Source organism: Paralichthys olivaceus, chromosome 23 (assembly GCF_024713975.1).
Source record: "Paralichthys olivaceus isolate ysfri-2021 chromosome 23, ASM2471397v2, whole genome shotgun sequence".
Lineage (NCBI taxonomy): Eukaryota > Metazoa > Chordata > Actinopteri > Pleuronectiformes > Paralichthyidae > Paralichthys > Paralichthys olivaceus.
Window position 1 is genome coordinate 14,935,173 of NC_091115.1, and position 18,940 is coordinate 14,954,112.

General features: G+C 42.1%; 2 protein-coding genes across 5 annotated transcripts; one reads left to right on the top strand and one right to left on the bottom strand.

Moving 5' to 3' along the window:
* Positions 1–101: 101 nt before the first annotated feature.
* psmc2 (proteasome 26S subunit, ATPase 2) lies at positions 102–3,872 on the top strand. The gene is made up of 12 exons (XM_020099873.2): positions 102–310; positions 608–645; positions 755–836; positions 957–1,056; positions 1,227–1,358; positions 1,461–1,533; positions 1,694–1,789; positions 1,896–2,060; positions 2,161–2,248; positions 2,576–2,778; positions 2,883–2,979; positions 3,588–3,872. Exons 1-12 carry the CDS (start codon positions 241–243, stop codon positions 3,743–3,745), a joined length of 1,302 nt encoding a protein of 433 aa, XP_019955432.1. The 5' UTR covers positions 102–240; the 3' UTR covers positions 3,746–3,872.
* Positions 3,833–17,859, bottom strand: slc26a5 (solute carrier family 26 member 5). 4 transcript variants are annotated; one of them, XR_011240170.1, is made up of 18 exons: positions 17,639–17,821; positions 15,648–15,957; positions 15,216–15,355; positions 14,932–15,042; positions 13,530–13,711; positions 13,150–13,314; positions 12,684–12,919; positions 12,371–12,518; positions 10,864–10,977; positions 10,678–10,755; positions 10,360–10,455; positions 9,519–9,625; positions 9,296–9,365; positions 9,116–9,208; positions 7,923–8,024; positions 7,218–7,362; positions 7,029–7,083; positions 3,833–4,681 (listed from the first exon to the last, which is right to left on the bottom strand). XR_011240170.1 is itself a non-coding variant. In XM_069520039.1 (18 exons), the coding sequence occupies exons 2-18, from the start codon at positions 15,821–15,823 to the stop codon at positions 4,539–4,541; spliced, it is 2,223 nt and encodes a 740-aa protein (XP_069376140.1). In that variant the 5' UTR covers positions 15,824–15,957; positions 17,639–17,859; the 3' UTR covers positions 3,833–4,538. The 4 variants fall into 4 exon arrangements, 3 of the variants coding, with proteins under 3 accessions (XP_069376140.1, XP_069376142.1, XP_069376141.1); XM_069520039.1 differs by having other exon boundaries at positions 7,218–7,424; positions 17,639–17,859; XM_069520041.1 differs by having other exon boundaries at positions 7,218–7,424; positions 14,936–15,042; positions 17,639–17,814.
* Between the last annotated feature and the right edge of the window lie 1,081 nt (positions 17,860–18,940).

An 18,940-nucleotide genomic window follows, 5' to 3' on the forward strand; every position in this document is an offset into this window, starting at 1 on the left:
CTGGACACTCCGTCATATTAATATAATTATTTTATATCAACTTTGATCTAAGTGTTTATAAGAACATTTAATTAATGACGAGAATTTGATTTTTATCGTTGGCCCACCCTAAATAAAAGCCCGACCCGTACTTCCGGTGAGTGGCGAACAGAAGCGGAAACCCAAAGCTGCTGTGTAATTGTTCAGTGTAGCTGCAGGAGCAGCTCGGTCTCTTTGTGAAGCGGTTGATCCACAGTCAAAATGCCGGATTATCTGGGAGACGACCAGAGGAAAACCAAGGAGGAGGAAAAGGACGACGGTCCCATCAGAGGTACGTTTCAAAAAAACTACAGGTAAATTGCTAAAAACAGTCAAATGTTCTTTGCCGTCGACATTAGCTTCTTGCTAACGTTAGCTCCATTCTTTAAACAACCCATCTACATTACTGCTGGTTAAAGTAAGTGAAAAGACGTAATGTCTCAAGATGTCTGATGCTAAAAACCCGTAATAGCTTATAAAGAATATTTCAGCTTGTATGAATTAAACTCCACCGCTCAGCTCAGTGCTCGCGGCCTGCTGACACTGACACAGCGAACCATCACTGATGTTGTTTTTGTCCTCGGCACAGCTTTAGACGAAGGGGACATCGCTCTGCTGAAAACATATGTAAGTTTGGACTTTGTCTCAGCTGTGATCTTTCTTTGAACGTTGGTCACATTCACAGTAGCTTTCAGTTTGAAGCAGCACTAAATTGTGGTCTGCTGTTTCTCTCCAGGGTCAAAGCACCTACTCCAGACAGATCAAACAAGTGGAAGATGACATCCAGCAGCTGCTCAAGAAGATCAACGAGCTGACAGGTGGGGGATGGATCCGTCAATTGACTTTAAATGACAGTAGAGCTGACTGTGACACACACATGGGGCCATTTTCTGGATTGTGCATTTAGTGTCTGATGTTTTTATTATTTGCTTTTCCAGGTATTAAGGAGTCAGACACCGGCCTGGCTCCACCAGCGCTCTGGGATCTGGCTGCTGACAAACAGACTCTGCAGAGTGAACAGCCGCTGCAGGTGGCAAGGTGAAGTAATCTGGGCAATGAGTGTGTAAACCAGACTTAATCTAAATTACAAAACACAAGATTATCCAGAAATATGTATCTATTGTTTCTGCCTCCTTGAAGCAACTGGACCCTTGCATTTAAAATTAAGTGTTAACGTTACCTTTTATGATTTCGTTTACTCCTCACAGATGCACAAAGATCATCAATGCAGATTCCGAGGACCCAAAATACATCATCAATGTCAAACAGTTTGCCAAGTTTGTGGTGGACCTGAGCGACCAGGTTGCTCCAACTGACATTGAGGAGGGCATGAGAGTCGGGTGAGACATAAGTATTAGTATATGAAATATAGAATCAAATATCATCACATTTACCTATTTAAAGTGTGTGATGAAACTTTCACATCTCTTTGGCTTGTGCAGTGTTGACAGAAACAAGTATCAGATCCATATTCCTCTGCCTCCCAAGATTGACCCCACTGTCACCATGATGCAGGTATGGATCCACTAGTGGACATGTATCAACATTTCATAACAGAAATGTTGTAGATGAATAAAATATTTTGTATAAAAAATCTGCAAAAGTAGATTGTTTCGACGTGAAGACTTAAATGGTAAATGTTGTAAAGCCTCTTTGTCCAAATGTTGCACTGTAGGTGGAGGAGAAGCCTGATGTGACGTACAGTGATGTTGGTGGATGTAAGGAGCAGATCGAGAAGCTGAGAGAAGTTGTTGAGACCCCCCTGCTGCATGTGAGTGTCTGCAAATGCTTGTTTTAACTGCTTCTCTTCCTTGTGGAAGAGACTACACGCACACCTCAATCCTTAATGACTCATTGTCTCTTTTTCTTCTCAACAGCCTGAGAGGTTTGTTAATCTGGGTATTGAGCCTCCTAAGGGTGTCCTGCTCTTTGGGCCCCCCGGAACAGGAAAGACCCTTTGTGCCCGTGCTGTGGCCAACAGGACCGACGCCTGCTTTATCAGAGTCATCGGCTCCGAGCTGGTGCAGAAGTATGTGGGAGAGGTAAGAAGAGCTTGGCAGTCAAAGGGTAGCTGTTGTCTAGATTGTAAATGTGGACTGATGTAATGATTCCCTCCTTTTGTTGCCCTGTCTGTGTCTGTAGGGAGCCAGGATGGTGCGTGAGCTGTTTGAGATGGCCCGCACTAAGAAGGCCTGCCTGATCTTCTTTGATGAAATTGATGCCATTGGAGGTGAGTCTCACCCACAATGCCCTTTTATTTAGTGTGTAAAAATATAAGTTGCACTTTTAAGAAAAAAAAATGTCCAGAACAGATCTTACATGAGCACAGCATGAAGAAGAGATATTTGTTGGGATTATTGATGATTCTAATCTCATAATAGACATTGAGATAAAATAAATTTATATCATTTTGTGTAAGTTTGTCTTCTGTCCTGTCGTTAAATACCAACAACCATTTTAAAAACAAGTGTAAAAAAAAAATATATATTACATTGCATAATTGCAATGAAATGAATAAAGTTGTAAAATACTTGTCCTTTGTGCTTGAACTCGACAGGGGCTCGTTTTGATGATGGCGCCGGAGGAGACAACGAGGTGCAGAGGACCATGTTGGAGCTCATCAACCAACTGGACGGCTTCGACCCACGTGGCAACATCAAAGTTCTAATGGCCACCAACAGGCCTGACACTCTGGACCCGGCCCTGATGAGACCCGGACGTCTAGACAGGAAGATCGAGTTCAGCCTGCCCGACCTGGAGGTGAGTTCTCGCTGTAATAGATATGCAGACACATTAACATGAATCAAGACTTTATTTTTTATATTAACGTCTCGACCTTACCGCTTTACAATTTGTGTTTTAAGGGTCGCACACACATCTTCAAGATCCATGCCCGCTCTATGAGTGTGGAGAGAGATATTCGTTTTGAGCTGCTGGCTCGCCTCTGTCCAAACAGCACTGGTAAGACTGGCATCAATTTCTTACCCTGCCCACTGTCCCCCTTTGTTTCTGTTCTAAAATCTTCATTTCAGAGTTGTTGGTTTTTTCTCACAGTCGCTTTTAACACATCATTTAACACATCTCTTTAACAATCTCATAATTGGCAGTTTTACAGGATTTAAAATGTACCACCTTGTACACTCTGCATTACTTGTGTATGACCACAAGGGCGCACTGTAAAACAATTCTTTGACTTTCAAGGCAATAACATGTATCCCCGAAGGACATGGGTTTGACTTTCTCTTGTATTAGTTAAACTTCATTAGGACCCAGTTAACTGTGCACAATCAAAGTTACAACACTTTATAAACAGGTTTTCTGATGCTTTGAGAAACAGTTTTACTTCATATTATGAAGACACAGGCTCTATAAATGTCTTATCCAAATACAGTTTAATGTGTTTGTTTCTATTGCAAACGAAAGATCTGGGGCAGATACAGACCTGCACTCAAAACATTAAGCTTGTTATTGTCTTGTAAAAAAGGGCCACAAAATCAAAGGGGTTTGCTGCGTCAACTTTTGAACTTCCTGTTCGTCCTCAAAGACAAATTAAATGTGTTTCCTGACAGGCGCCGAGATCCGCAGCGTGTGCACAGAGGCTGGCATGTTCGCCATCCGCGCTCGCAGGAAGATAGCCACAGAGAAAGACTTCCTGGAGGCCGTTAACAAGGTCATCAAGTCCTACGCCAAGTTCAGCGCCACCCCCAGATACATGACCTACAACTGAGTGCGAGTGTGTATGTGCGTGAGTGAGGCTTTCAGCGTTTGCTTTCCACCATCAAAGAAGCAAAACAAACTGCGAGAAATATTGTTCTTTTGTTGTCACTTCAAAATAAAGTTTATTCCAGATTTAAGTCTCTTAAATGCTTTGTTCAATGCTGTCAAATGACCTCAAGGCATCCTGTGTTTTACAGTAACAACTATAGAAAAACACTTCGTACTAAAATATGACCTCACAATGTTTACCATTAGTGTTGCACTGCAGTGCAAATGTACTATAACAAACATGACACTGCAAATTGACTCAGTTTTGCTGGTTTACACAATTACACAGAAATACAGCTGAAAATATCAGACTCACATCTATCAGGACACAACTTCTGCAACTATTGTATTTGATACCAGCAGACTTGACTCTTACAGACAATACTGACAATGTCATTCATACAGCAGCAGCTTACTTAAAGATTGAGTCCTCCCAGCAGAGCAGTGAGAACTCTTAACAGACCTACAAATATGTTTACTTCTAGAAAATTCCCTCTGGAGAGATCAACAGGAATGAGGCTGAAAATGTGATCCTGAATGTGTGAGTGGATAAAAAAAACCTCATGAAATGTCGCTCCCGCTGCTTTGGGCACTTAAATTTAATATTGTCAGAATCTGGAGTGCAGCACTATCAAATATTTATTCAGTACATCTCTACTGTGACGTTCATCCCTCTCCAGGCTGTGGCACCAACCACATTTCCTGTCCAAGTCAGAACTTCTGATCTGTTCTCGGCCGCAGGTGTTATCTGCTGGTCAGGTCGGCTCATTGGCCGGAGCGGCTGCGGGGCGGGGATTAGTGCAGTGCAGCACGGCGTCATGAACGGTTGGGAACACCATGTCTGTGGTCATGACCCCGGTGAAGAACTGTAACGTGTCCAGGTCGGCCAACACCACTCCTTTTAGATGAAAGCACAGATTTAAAAGACAAACAGTCAGATAAGCTTTGTTCATAAAAGAGTATTAATGTTAATCTATTTCAATGAAGGAATAGAATCCCAGGCCTCCGGCAAAAAAATATGAAAGCTTCAGTGTGAAATCTTTAGATCTAACTGTAACATGAATACTCTCAGTGAGGTCATTCGAAGAGCCTGAATCAGCATCCCAGAGGGAGTCTGAGTCTCACAGCTGAGGAGACTAAACATGTCAATTATTACCAACATGACACAGAAGCCAAAGGAGTCATGCAGTTTGTTTGTGGCATGTAACAACAGCATTCGACTCTCACAGTGGCTTCGTCCGACCTGACCCAATGAGCAGACAGCCCCTAGAGCCCACGGAGTCCATCTGATTTGCTGAGCAGAATGAAACCTGAATTGGCACGGATGGTGAGGAAATTCTGTATAACTTGGAAAACCAGCCCACTCTCAAGAGATCCTGCAGCACGCTGAACACACTGAGGATGAGTTGCTTGGCAGACACAAGCTAAGGAAACAGGACAGACAGAAGATGCTGGAAGACGTACAACTGTCCATGCTCAACGTATGTGCAAACATGGCCCCACGACCTTTCCGAGGTCAACCCAGAAGAGGCAGAAGTCGTAGTAGAAGCCGTGTTTGGGGCAGATTCAACTCGACCCATTGCCCTGGCGGTGGCAGGATCTCGGCCTGGGGCTGCAGCGTTGTCTGGAGTTTGGGCCGGTTGCAGGGGATCCCATGACTGAGTACAGCACAAGTGGTAATGTACATCGGAGCGCAGAAATGAGTACATTATTTGTACAAAGGTCAGTGGAGCTCACAGAGGAGCATACACAGCACACAGATCTGTTTCTTCATTTACAGCAGTGGATCAAATCACGGAGCTATCTCAGGTGCCGCCTTCATTGTGGGCCACTCATTAATATGACAAGGCGACACCGTTAACCGAGAAGCCATTGATTGAATAACACCAGTGTTTGAAGCGCTGTTAAAAGCAGGCATTATTGTGCCCTGCGAAGATTCACCTGTACACACGCCCATTTACCCAGTCAAGCAGGTTGGAGAAGAAGGCCAGCGCACACTAGGCATTTCTCTGTTGCTGATCTAACTGATGCATTTTTCTCTGTTCCAGTGCAGAGGCAACCCCTCTCTTCCATGGTCCATGGTAAACATCTTAGTGCACATGACAAACTGACTCGGACTCCAGAAGCAGACAAAGCTTTTGACAACTTGAGGCCTTTTTTTTTTTTTTTTTATCTCAGGCCCCGACCTGACTTGCCTTTCACTCAGTTTTTGTTTGAGTTTGTACACTTAGGAAAGAGAGATCAACGTCCACCTTCTTGATCGTGATCATGGATCTAAGGTGATCATGGATCGATGGTGCCGTGACCGAGGACATCTGTGTGTTCCTAGCTTTGTGTATAAAAGCCAGCTTGTCAGAAGAGACATTTGTCAGATTCTTGATGCCTGCAGTGGCTTCGAGAACTCTGTCCCTATTTGGTATAATAGTAATACTGTAACTTTGTTTGTGTTCAATATACTCTGTGATTTTGCTTTGATCAGTATTAAATGCTTTGATTATAATTATTCAGTGCAATTGTTTATTTATTCCCACCCCAACTCCACCCTCACACAGTTTGTTACTCACTGTAATAATACTGCTGCTGAGACCTTTACAAGCAAATGTTGCCAGTTCACTGAGGTAAAACCTGCTGTGTGTGGTCTTATCAAAAAGGCCTGCAGTAAATCCTTATAACTGGTTTTTAATTAATCACTTTTAAAATGTGTTTAATTAGTTGACACACAATGTTATACTGAGCGTTTGATATGTAATCTATATTCATTGACATGAATGGTGGGGGCAATGGTTTTGGAAACAAATTTTCAACACTGTCCACAGATTAACTAAAGCAGTGGTCGGCAATTGGGTCAAAAATCACATCCAGCTCATTAAGACAATTTTTGAGGATTTCAATTTCACCATATTATACTGAGACACAGGCTCTGATCTGCGTCATGGCAACAACATTCATGGAATCCCTTCCTGTGTGGCAGTTTTCTCTTTAAAGTAAAAGCACAACATTCGCTTTGTTGCTGCAATCTCTTCTATTGAGCTAAATTACAGAGCTTTTATTTTAAAAAGTTGTGAACTTGATTGTGTTGCTTGCCAAACACAAGCAACACAATCACTGTAAAGTTTAAAATGGGGGGAGTCATCAAGGTTTGCCTGTCTGCAGTGAAGCTCTGTTGTAAGTGTGTGACTGAAAAAAATCTTAGTTTCAGTTCCTGTGATTTTCTAGAAATGTGAAGAACAATCATGACGACTTACGGCTGCAGGCTGCTATCACCACCTGCACATCCACTGCTGCGTATTGCTTTATGACCTGCAGACACACAAACACGCTTAGTGACTGAAAGTGACATGAAAAGTTGTTTAGACATTCAAGTTCTACAGAAAAGTTACAACCAAATTTCCTTCAATGAAACAGCAGAGGAGTGAAAGGGGGGGGGGGGGTACCTGTTTGATGGCTTTGGCTCCCACAGAGTCGACGAAGGAAACAGGAGTCCAGTCCAGGATGATGGAGTGGACGGTGCTGGGAGATTTAAGGTAGACGACCTCTTCCGTGTTTGATTCGGTGCGGCTGTCCCCTGTAGGCCCGTTCCTGTGCTCCTCCAACAAGTGGTTATCGGACAAAACCGCATGAGACACTTCCTGATTCTCGTACTACAACCAAAGAAACTTTTGTGAAGGGATTTCAACAAGTCAAGGAATCTCAGGTAAGTTATGTGTCATGTTAGTTGTTCGTTGTGTATTTGAAGGAATTTATTCAATGTGTTACAAATGTTTTTTGGACTCAAGGATAGATAGGATTTGGTATTCAAAGGTCAAGGGCAGAATGTTTTGGCCTTTTGAACATGTTTTCTTTTAGGGAATTGCCGTAAATTTTAGCCAGTTGTCACTTGGACTCAAAGATTAAGTGATTAGTTTTTGTAAATATAAACAGAATTTCTGCAAAAACAATCCCTGTAAATCAATCACTTCCTTCCAAGGCATCTACGGTCTGGGAAACATGGTCTGAAAACCTCCTGAGGGTTTTTAAAAATATCAAACTTGGGAAACAGGTTTGTCAGTCATTCCAGGATTTACAATCCCCTGCACGTACAATTTAAACATGAAGCACTAGACATGTGAACAAAGCTGACAGAGCACATATTGACTCACCTTGACACAGATCTTCAGTGGAGCGTTGTGGTTGTCGTTGGCCTTCTCCCGTTTTTTCCTGGCTTTCTGTGCAGCTTGTAGGTGTTCAGGGTTCACTCCTGTCTGTGAAGACATCAACATCAGTGATGGACAAGAGGAAACGTTTCCAAATTAAATGACATTTATGCTTCAAAAACAACCTAGTCAGATTCTACTTCTACAATACTACATATATATCTGTCTTTATTTAGATAAGTTGATGTTGTGCTTTTAGAGATGTGCATTGAAATTCCAGAGGCAGTTTGAAACTTGATCTTTTTGTCTCGTGACATGCTCAGCATCAGAAAGTTAGCCAGTTGGTCCTTCTTCTATCCAGGCCGACATAAAATATCATTGGATACCAAAATCCATCACCACAATCCCATCTTGCCATTATTTACTCAAAACAATATAATTACTAGGAAGGCCTGCAATTCAGTTTGCATGAAGTTCATTTTGGAAACGAGTGGATTCAATGTAATCTATGATGCTGTTGAACTGTATTGTATTGTGTTCATTGTTTTGCCTTCTGCAAACTGTATTGTATCAAGCAATGTGTGTCTTACACCAACCCTCACTGAAGTGAAACAGAATTTTCTCTACTAGTGTTAAAGTGTGTGGCTTATAGAGAAGTTTGAATGATTTACTGCACTATTATTATTTTTTCATAGATTGCATGTCGGCTATTTCAGAGGTCAATTTTACACTTTTCAGAACAAAATGCTCTGTATTTCAGGTCAATGTGAACGTTGTGTTTTACTCTGAATACAAGTTTCTAAAGGTAGTGATTCTATGAATGTTGCTGCCATGACGGAGATCAGCACCCGCAACACCTGTGAATGTCTGTGTCAGACTAATATATCTTCTGAAGAGCATTGCTCCCGTGTTAATTATATTTGAATTCATATTAAATGTATCGTCTGTACAAATTGCATCAGATTTGAAACTGCACCTCACAGGGCGTTAGCTAGAGTGAAGCTGATCAGATGAAGGTTCTCAAGATTTGCGTTGACTACCCAGACTACCTTCGAAACAGTTGAATCAACACCTCCCTGAAACGTCTCAACAACCTTCATGAAGTGAAGATTTGGAAACAACATTTGTCAATTCTAGATGTTAATGGGAGCGAGGGACACACACACACGCAAACACACAGACACACTGGATGGGATTACCTTCTCCTTGAGGGAATTCACATAAAGGTCACTGTTGGCAAAGTAGATTGAAGAGTTGCAGTGGAAAATCTTAATCCCCTCGTATTCAACTGCCTGGTAACAGAACAAAGAACAAAATCACCAGGTGGGAACTTTTCATCCTGCGTTCAGACCGAAGTGTTGTTTATGTTTTTTATTCACCTCCTCATACTCGTCCACATCACAGTACAGCCCAGTACCTGGAACACTACCCAAAACAGCACTTTTGGAGCTAAAAGACAAGAAATGTCAGAGGTGCAAAACACCATTTGAACTAAATTCTTCAGCTAGCATGCTCAGAGCATCTTCCAGCCGAATCATCTGCACATGTTATAATACATGATTATGCAGCAAATAAGGGGAATAAAGACAATGTCATCAGTACCTCTGTGTTCTGTAGATGACCGTTAGTATGGCAAACACAATGGCCACTAGGAGGCCAAAGTCCAGGCCCAGCAGCACAGACGCCGAGAACGCTACCAGCCAGATGACCTGAGTGAGAAAGGGGAGGAAACAGAGATAAGAGATAGACAAGCTAAGCTTTTATTGCATGATGTCTATGACTTTTATCTGTATCTTTAATTTCTTTGTTACTTATATTGAAAAGTGCTATACAAATGAAGATATTATTATTATTATATTACAGCATAGAGAAAGTTGAAACATCTACATCCTGTTTTCCTCCTATGAAATGGAACAAACTGGCGTGAGACCAAGGCTCACTGCATCTTATTTGCCTATAGCGATGGTAAGAGCGGTTAAATGATCTACTGACGTTACAGTGTCTTATTAAGCACCTTGGAAATCTAAATTCATAACCCTCAGCTGAACATATCAGCTTAGAAAAAGTAAATTGAGATCAAAAATCTATAAATCACGTCATGTTTAACGTGACATGTTTGTTTGTCTGATTAGATTAGCTTGTGTTTCACTTTCAATATCCCTTGTGAAATTTGTCTTGCACCACAAGTTAACTCTGTTATAGATTGTACATAAACAAAATGATAAAGTACAATGATAGTAAACTACAGATGCTGAAGATGTGTTGCTCGTGGTAACAAGACTATCTGGAGAGAATAGACTCATCACAGTTTAAATCACATACATATAGAACCATGGGGAAAAAGTACACATGCAAGACCCGATCAATTTGTTCTGCATTTTCAGATTTTCATAGGCTGCTGCCTGAGGGGCTCGGCTGATGTTAAGTTTAATTTAACACTGACCAGTTCGATCTTAGTGGTCCTCCACAGATTAGGAATGTCTCTGAACTGTTTGAACATCCCCAACAAGTTGACCATGATGATGGCAGCCAGCGCAGTCTGAGAAACACATAGAAAGACAATAGTGAACAGAGCAATGTAGAAACACATGAACAAACCTGCAGCTTTAATAGTTGTATTGACTTGGATTCTATATCAGTGCAGCTCTCAGCCACTGTTTGTTCAACAGACTGAGAAGAAAGCAAAGTGCCTGCAGCTCCATCTGTGATGGCGAGCTGCCACTCAGGAAGCTAGAACCTCGGCTCCATCGGCTCCACCCACCTGAGGGAGTGGCTGGAACACAAAACCGATGGCCACAACCACCAGCAACACCACGAGGGACGCCAGCAGCCCCGCGATCTGAACACACACACACATAAAATGATGACTGTGTCAACCTCATCTCTTCTCCTGATTAAAGTTTAATGATCCAAATTGTGTGTGTGTGTGTGTGTGTGTGTGTGTTACCTGTGTTTTCCCTCCTGTGCTCTCCTGCACCAGGCTTCTTGACATGGAACAAGTGACGGCGAAGGTTTGGAAGAAAGAGCTGATGAAGTTACACAGACCGAGGGCAATCAGCTCCTGAGGGCAGAGCAAGTCATTCACATAAAATCAGCTTGTTCACCAAAGGAGGAAACGACCCCAAAAAATCTACAGAGGCAGATGAGAATCCAGAGCAATCGACAGTGAACTTGATATACATACTGTGTGTTATCTAGCAGAGACCAGTCAGACAGGTGTCAGATATAAATCTTCTGAACATGACTGTGTAAAATGTGTCTGGCAGTTTTCTAGTTTGACCAGTCATGTTTAAGCAGGCCCACAGGTAAAAAGTCCTTGTGGAAAGATCTCCATTTACATGATGTTAAAAGATGTCAAAATGTCATCTCGAACTAACACTACTAAAGCATCACTGTTTGTGTTATGGAGAAACGTTCGACTCGTGTGATATACAGACATTTAGAGTTCCACATGTGATTTTCCTTCACACGTCAGATACTGTATCAAACAACACATCAATTCTGCAATAGTCTTTTTGCCTATGTCTCATTGTGAAACCATGTAACCTGTGTTTATTTTGTGGTTTCTTTGTCATTGGGCAACATGAACCAAAAACAACCCAAATACAAAAACACAACAAGGTCTTTCGTTTCCACTGTGGTTTAGACCAAACAAAAAATAACTTGGTACATTTACTAGTTAATCTAGTGCCGCTTTCAGACCTGCACTGAAGCACGGAACATTTCCAGCCAGCCACCAGTAAAATGTCAGAGTGAGCCCAAGTGAGAATAGAGCAGGAAAATGTCTGCAAACAAGCTAGTGGACATGACAACAACATTTCTAACATGTGATGGATGCAAAACTGGAAGAATACAAGTAAGAATGAGAAAAGAGGCGCCACAGAGAGGACACTGACGAGACTCAAGAGCTTTGGGTGATAAGGGCCAAGGCTGGTGTCTATGTACTGTAAACAAATTGCTCTATCCAGACACCACCAATCTTCTGAACGTTGCAGCTGTTGTTAACACATCTGACCCAGACAATCTCCTGCTGTGTTGTGAAAAGCAAACTCCCGATCATTTCCTGACCCAATTTCCTGCACATTTTCTAAAGTTCATGTCTGAAAACACCTTAGGTTGCACGGGTAGTCAGAGAATGTGGTTACATGCACAGTAGTAACCCTCAGCTAACCAGCAACACATTTTGGTTGGAATAGTTTTACATAAAAAGGATGTACATGCTACATGAGGTTTCAGTAACTTCAATTGTATCAGATTTGTCTGCTACAAAGTTTACTTCTGAGAGTCCAGAAGTGTTTTGTGGACTCAAACTCTTCACCCATCCCTCCATCGGCATAGTGGTGAGTAGATAATGAGTGAAGTTTCATTTTTGAGTGAACTATCCCTTTAAGTGTGTGCAAACATACTGATCCATGACAGAGCTTGTCAGGAGCTTCTCAAACGTCTGCACTCACCTGGTTGCCGTCCACACTGTACCCATGCTTCAGGGCAAATATCTTAGCCAGAGAGATGTTCATTGAGAATCCTACAATCGCTATAGCGAAGGAGTCTGTGATCAAATTGGGCAACATAGAGAACTCTGGGACAGCAGGGGGGAGAAGCCTGAGGACACATAAAAAACATTTGTAATATATCCATCCCCATGTGAAAATATGTTTCAGCTGAGATGTTATGAGGTCTCATTTTACAGCTTGAGGACAAAGACAACAAAATTACAATGAAGATATAAAACACGAGTTCTATATGATCTCCTTTTCAACAACCTACCCTGTCGGTATCTTCCCAACCACATCTACCATGTGGTCTGCTGACAACGACAGGCCGTACGAGACACCGGTTGACACAATGACGATGATAATCTCTCCAGGAATGGGGATGGGCAGTTTCTTTTTGAAGCGCTCATTCATGTCTTTTACAAAGTACAGGAAGATGATACACGCAAGGCCCAGGATGAGAGTGACGACGTTGGTGCTGGTGATGTTTGAGAATACAGCCTTGGCACTCTGTGGCATGAGAGAGAGGACAGTGTGATCAATTATAATAGATTTAAGTGAACAAAAAACCATGCCTTGAAAAAAACCAAAACCTTAAGCCTTTTTTTTTTAATTCTTCAATTTCCCTTTAGCTGGTAACACGTTTAAAAACCTGCACATTCATGTTATATTCAAGGATATAACGTTCTCAACTCCCACATAAAAGAGCCTGAAGTCCCTTTAGAAGAAATGAAACTCACATAAATAACAGAGAGGGGTCCACTAAAACGCAGCGTCTTCACTCCCAGCAGGTACTTGAGCTGGGAGATGAAAACATGCACGGCAGCTGCTGTAGTGAAGCCTCGCACCAGAGGCTCAGTGAGGTAGATCGCCACAAAGCCGAACCTGAGAAGACCAAAGACGAACTGAAACAAGAGGAAACAAAATAAAGAAGTTAGGGGATAAGGACAATGTATTTAGCTTTCTTTCAAATAAAAACATGAAATCCAACTGCGAATATTAAATGATTCAGACATCCTGCTACTTTGAGTAAATAGTAATTTGAGGAGGCTGGATCCCTTCATTGTGATGTGGGGAATGAAGGCAGCTCACTGAGTGTGTGGGTTTTTTGGAGGCTGACCTGGATGATTCCCACTAGGGTGGCGAGCATCACGGCCACCTGGACCCTCCTGGCATCACGAGCTTCCCTGTCAACGACGGCAGACATGTTGGATGCATTTGCAGGCGAGACTAAAAACATCGTGTCTGGGGCCTCCCTCACAGCAACACCCCCGATCATCAGACTTATAACCGCAAAGGTTCCTAAAGAACACACACACACACACACACACACAAAAACATACTGTGTCATAAAAAAACTTCTTCTTAGCCAAGTAAAGTACCAGGATGCCGAATGTCACTGTGGAATAATTCACCAAAACCATGTGTGTGGGTTCATGACTGAATACTATCACGTGCAGTATCTTTGAAGGAACAGGATCAAGTACTGTCTAATCTTAATCTAACGTCTGTCATCATTTATGAGCTTCTGGGAAAACGCAGCCGATCAACGACACAATCAAACACCCTCTGTCAATATTATGTCCAAATCATGATCATGTTTCACCTGAGCTCTGCTTCTAACCAGACTTGGAGCTGAGCACTGTCAGAATTTCCAGGGAACTGTGGGGTCATGCACTTCAGATTGTGAGCATGTGCGTGAACAGGTCATCTTTCCCAGCACTTAAAAGAGCAGCCCAGTTATTCCCAGGCACTCTCAGCCAGAAGCTAAGGGATTATTTCAATAGTAACTTGTGATTGGATTAAATTTTAAGAAAAGGCCATTTTACCGGGCAGCCACCTGCTTCCTGTTGTGCATTCCCTACACTGTTCTGATCAGGTCTTTAGTTTGAAAAGGTTGAGCAGGGTTAGTTTTTTATATACTGGTCAGAGGGAGTCATAGGTTAGAGCTGACATATGAGAAGGCTTGGAACAGTCTCAGAGATGTCATGGTGTGGAATGAGTTTCACCATCCTACTCCTGGTGTCCACTGAGGACACGGTTATTGCTACAAAACTCAGACACAGTGTTGTTTCTTTTGATTCTAAGAAAGGAAACACTGTCTGAGGAGGGAACTCTGGACACAAACACAGAATTTGAACACCTCAGAGTCAGACCTTGCAGCTCGATGGCTGTGTACAGAGTGTTGCTGTGCAGCCATGTTTTCAATGAAAACAATCATGCTGCTGTTTATCACTTCATGCTGGGTACTGAACCTGTCAGGCGCCAGGAGACAATGGCAGCTGTAATTGAGTTTCAGCTGCATAAAGTGTGCTCTTTTTGCACCGCCATGGCAACCAATTCACATGTAGCTTCAGCCTTTGCTTCATGATAGCAGTGTGACGTACAGTATATACCCATCAGGTGCATTTATAAAACCTGTTTGCATCATTCTCTTTTCAAAATGAGTCATCGGGTACAAATACTTGTATTTTAAGGAGGAGATTTATGCCTCTATGAGAACCTTTGAGTTAATGTCTCACCTACTGATATGTGTCTGGAAGTGCCGAAAAAGGTGTAGAGCAGAACAGGGTAGAAGGAGGAGTACAGACCATAAACTGGAGGCACAGCTGCCAGCATAGCATACGCTAGACCTATGGATCAGGGAGAGAGAGCTGTAAACACAGTTCCAGTGACCAAGTGATTGCATCACAACCTCAGAGCAGCCATTAAACCAAAACAAAGACAGTATGAAGGAGTCAGCAGCTGCTCCTTCACGCTGTTTCACCCTTGTGTCACAGCATAGCCGGAGCTGCAGGACACTGACCTTGAGGGAGCTGCACAACTCCTGTGCTGAGACCTGAGACCACATCTGAGAATAAGTACTGCTTGACTGGATAGGACGGCAGCCATGTCAGAATGGGCAGGAAGTTCAGAGCCACTGCCTTGGCCCTCGCTGAAGAACACCTACAGAATGAGACAGAAGATTCATTTTGCAACAGTTTGTGATTTACCAAATTGGTAGAATGACAGGAACTTTTCCTTCTCTTAATGTATGAATAAATGATGAACATGGTAGAAGAACCACACACAAATTATGCTGATAAGACACTTACATTTCATGTTTGTTGTTTTTTTATTTATAATTGCAATTTAACATGGGCCCATCTATTCACACACTAAGTGTTACTGGGTCTGAGGTAGCAAGCTTGTCGTCACAGGACAAATCATGAATTACATTTCTCACCTAAAAACTCACCTGAAGTGATTTGCCAGCCGCTCCCTGAAGGTGGTGGAGTTTTCCTTGCGGCTGAGAAGCTGCGACCGGATGGAGGTTTCATTATAGACTGGACGTTCTATCCTGTACACCAGCGGTGAGTCTGCATCCTCCCTGGCTGCCACTTCATCTTGCTCCATGTCCGCAGGTAGGCTCATGGTGGTGAATCAGAGTTTATGTCTCTCCAGTGTTTATTATCTCCCCCACTCGCTCGTCTCCCTCATTGTCCTGGACAGTTTCTCGTTGATTCCTTTCAAGGCTCCAACTTCAGTCTGTCTGCACTCAATGTTTTCTGCTCCAGGGGCAAGAACAGGCAAGATACAGAAGTTATCATTCCAATAATGACTGGTTTGCCTTTTGCTTCACTACTTTTAAATGATAGCAAGAGAGGGAGTGATGATAACCAACCAGGCCTTTGTGTTGTGTACATTTTTCCACTGATAGCGAGAGAATACAGTAGGCTTTGCAAGGCCTCCGCCTTTGACTAAATGTATTATCTGATTTTCAGTAAATATTGGATATTTGGCCAGCTAATGCAAATATATACTTTGCATAATATGTGATCTATTATTGGGACAACATTTTATGGAGTTGAGGTTTCTCAGTTAGCTGGTGCTGACTGTGGTGACAACCTCTGAAGCCACTGACATGTCACAACCTAACAGGGCTGATGTTTGTGGTGGCAAATTAACACAAACAGTTGTTTTATCCAACAGGACATGGTCGCTTTTACCTGGGTGGTTACTCTGTGTTATTGTGAGACTTCCAGTGGAATGGATTTTAAAACCCTACAAACTAAAGAGCTTGCTGTAAATTGCCAAAGGGCTTTCAGAGATAACACTTTGTCTCCCAGGGAGACGGCGCACATTGACCTGCTGATCACATCAGCAGCTGAGCTGAGAGATGCTGAGGTTGCGGTGGTCACATCTGGCAGGTGGATCCTCACAACAGCGTCAGAGCAAATTGCCAATAAACGATTGTTTGGATGATATTATTATTCTGAAGATGTATGCCCTCTTTATATAGCGATACCAGGCCTAGGTACAAACTTAGAGCTTTGACTCCGGATTCAAGTTCAAATTGAAAGTTGGTACTTCCACTGACATTCAGGTTAATCTTCAACATAAGGATTTTAAATTTACATTGAATATTTAGTTTTAATACTAACATTCAATAAAATACTTCCTTAAAAAGAAGAATTAAGTTGCCATATTTTGCTGTAAATATGTTCAAATGAGACTAAAGAAATTCACAACACTGTTTTTATACATTGTTTGGTGCTAAGTATGTAAAATCTTGTTATGTTTAAAACATTGTCAAGATGATTTTTCCATTCTCCAACCTTGTGGAATAGCGTTTCTTTTAGTTCTACATTTTGATATCTGGTAATTTTTCCTTCAATCAATGCATTTATTTACTGTTACTTCATTTTTTTTCTGTTACACATCTACGTCCCATTATTTGTTTAATTGAATAGATCCAATTGGCCTTGTATGCCAGCTGGTATTTAATGGTATGATCTCCACACCATGGTGTTTTATAATGGTGCAATTGGAACAACTTGTGGACTCTGCACCGGCAGAAGAGGAACATACCAAATATTCAAATATTACGAAATCATGTACGTTGTTTCAAAGATTGAACCTTAGCCCAAAAGATGAAGCAGATGTCACAGAAGAATTAAAATTCAGAAGAAATGTATTGGTCTATTGACTGATTGACTGGTCCCCAGTGACTGGCAGTCTCCACACCAGTGTCCACGGTCAGGAGCAGATGAGGCTGCCGCCGGAAGTGCCACAGCTAGCTGCCACACACGAGTTCATCTCATCATGATCAGGACTGATGATTGAATGTGTCAGCTCCATTAACCAGTGTCCAGCCTCACTGTCCTCTCTGTGCGCTGGTTTCCCCCGGCTCCCTCCTTCTTCGACACTTAAGCTAACACGAAGATGCTAATGGAGACAGGCTCTTACCTCCGTCCTCCTCCGGCCGCGGTGTGGATGCTGCAGCTCCGGGACATTTATCAACTCGGGGCCGTGGCGGGGCTGCGACACAGGCACCGACCTTTTACCGACAACGCGCAGCACAGACTCTTCCTGCCACACACGCCACAGATGGTCTGTGTCGACAGGATGTACGACTCCGGTGTGAAATCCCTCTTCACTTTCCGCCCTGAGCGCTGAGGCTCGCGCATGCGCAGTCCGCTTGCATCCAGCCCATTTGTAGTCCTGAAGTTTGGAAGCACTTTTTTTTAAATATGGCGGATTTCCAGCGCCCTGTCGTCACACAGCTTCTCACTTTAACATCTTTATTTAGTGATGATAATAATAAGTAGTTACCCAGCCCCACTAAAAGCACCCGAAGCTTTCAAGTTTCATTTAGATTACTGAATCATGATTTATATTTTGCCTTGAATTTACGGTGGCCGAGAGAGCTCAACGCACTGCAAAATTGAGAAAACGCATGCAAATAGAAAAAAACGTTTGCAAATTAAGAAAACAACTTCATCAGTTTGAGGACACACGCACTGCAAAAACTCACAACACCTGCAAATACAGAACCATGTTGTGAAAAGTCACAACACGTGCAAATACAGAAACATGCTGTGAAAAGTCACAACGCGTGCAAATGCAGAAAGTGCTGTGAAAAGTCACAACGTGCAAAATGAGAAAACGTCTTCATCAATTTGAGACATGCGGTGCAAAAATTCACAACACATGCATATACAGGAACAGGCTGCGAAAAGTAACATAACAAAAGCTAATACATATTTTTTACGGACAAACCAACATTAAATGTGTTTGTAATAAAGAAATATTAATGAATATAAATTCTGGGCTTTTACTTATTCTTAGATATTAGATATTAGATATTTTTCATGTAAATCTTAATTTGTTTTTATTTTAGAGAATTTTGGGGGCCTTTTTTAAGGCTGGTGAACTGAGCAGTTTGATTGATAAAAAGATAGGTAGATAGATGGATGGATGGATAGACAGATAGATAGATAGATAGATAGATAGATAGATAGATAGATAGATAGATAGATAGATAAAGGTAAATCTTAGTTGCTACTCCTCACAAAAACTCTTGAATCCCTCACTCTTGAAAAAGAGTACATAATAGTACACAATATAGTACACAATCTCAGTGTCCTCGATTGTGTACTATAGGAAGGTCTACAAATACAATAGAGTTCAAAACCATCAGAAGGTAGGGTGTGTAAGATGTGCCTTGTGATGTAAATAGAAATCAGTGGTGGGGAAATGGTTGTTTTA

What these genes read in the sequence shown, in the direction of transcription:
- psmc2 (XM_020099873.2), top strand. Translation starts at nt 241, where the DNA reads ATGCCGGATTATCTGGGAGACGACCAGAGGAAAACCAAGGAGGAGGAA. An exon ending in TGAAATTGATGCCATTGGAG is followed by an intron (nt 2,249 to 2,575) that starts GTGAGTCTCACC and finishes TGAACTCGACAG; the next exon opens with GGGCTCGTTTTGATGATGGC. An exon ending in CCTCTGTCCAAACAGCACTG is followed by an intron (nt 2,980 to 3,587) that starts GTAAGACTGGCA and finishes GTTTCCTGACAG; the next exon opens with GCGCCGAGATCCGCAGCGTG.
- slc26a5 (XM_069520039.1), bottom strand. Translation starts at nt 15,823, where the DNA reads ATGAGCCTACCTGCGGACATGGAGCAAGATGAAGTGGCAGCCAGGGAG. An exon ending in GTTGGGAAGATACCGACAGG is followed by an intron (nt 12,519 to 12,683) that starts GTAGGTTGTTGA and finishes ATGTGTCCTCAG; the next exon opens with GCTTCTCCCCCCTGCTGTCC. An exon ending in TGTTCCAGCCACTCCCTCAG is followed by an intron (nt 10,456 to 10,677) that starts GTGGGTGGAGCC and finishes TGTGTTTCTCAG; the next exon opens with ACTGCGCTGGCTGCCATCAT.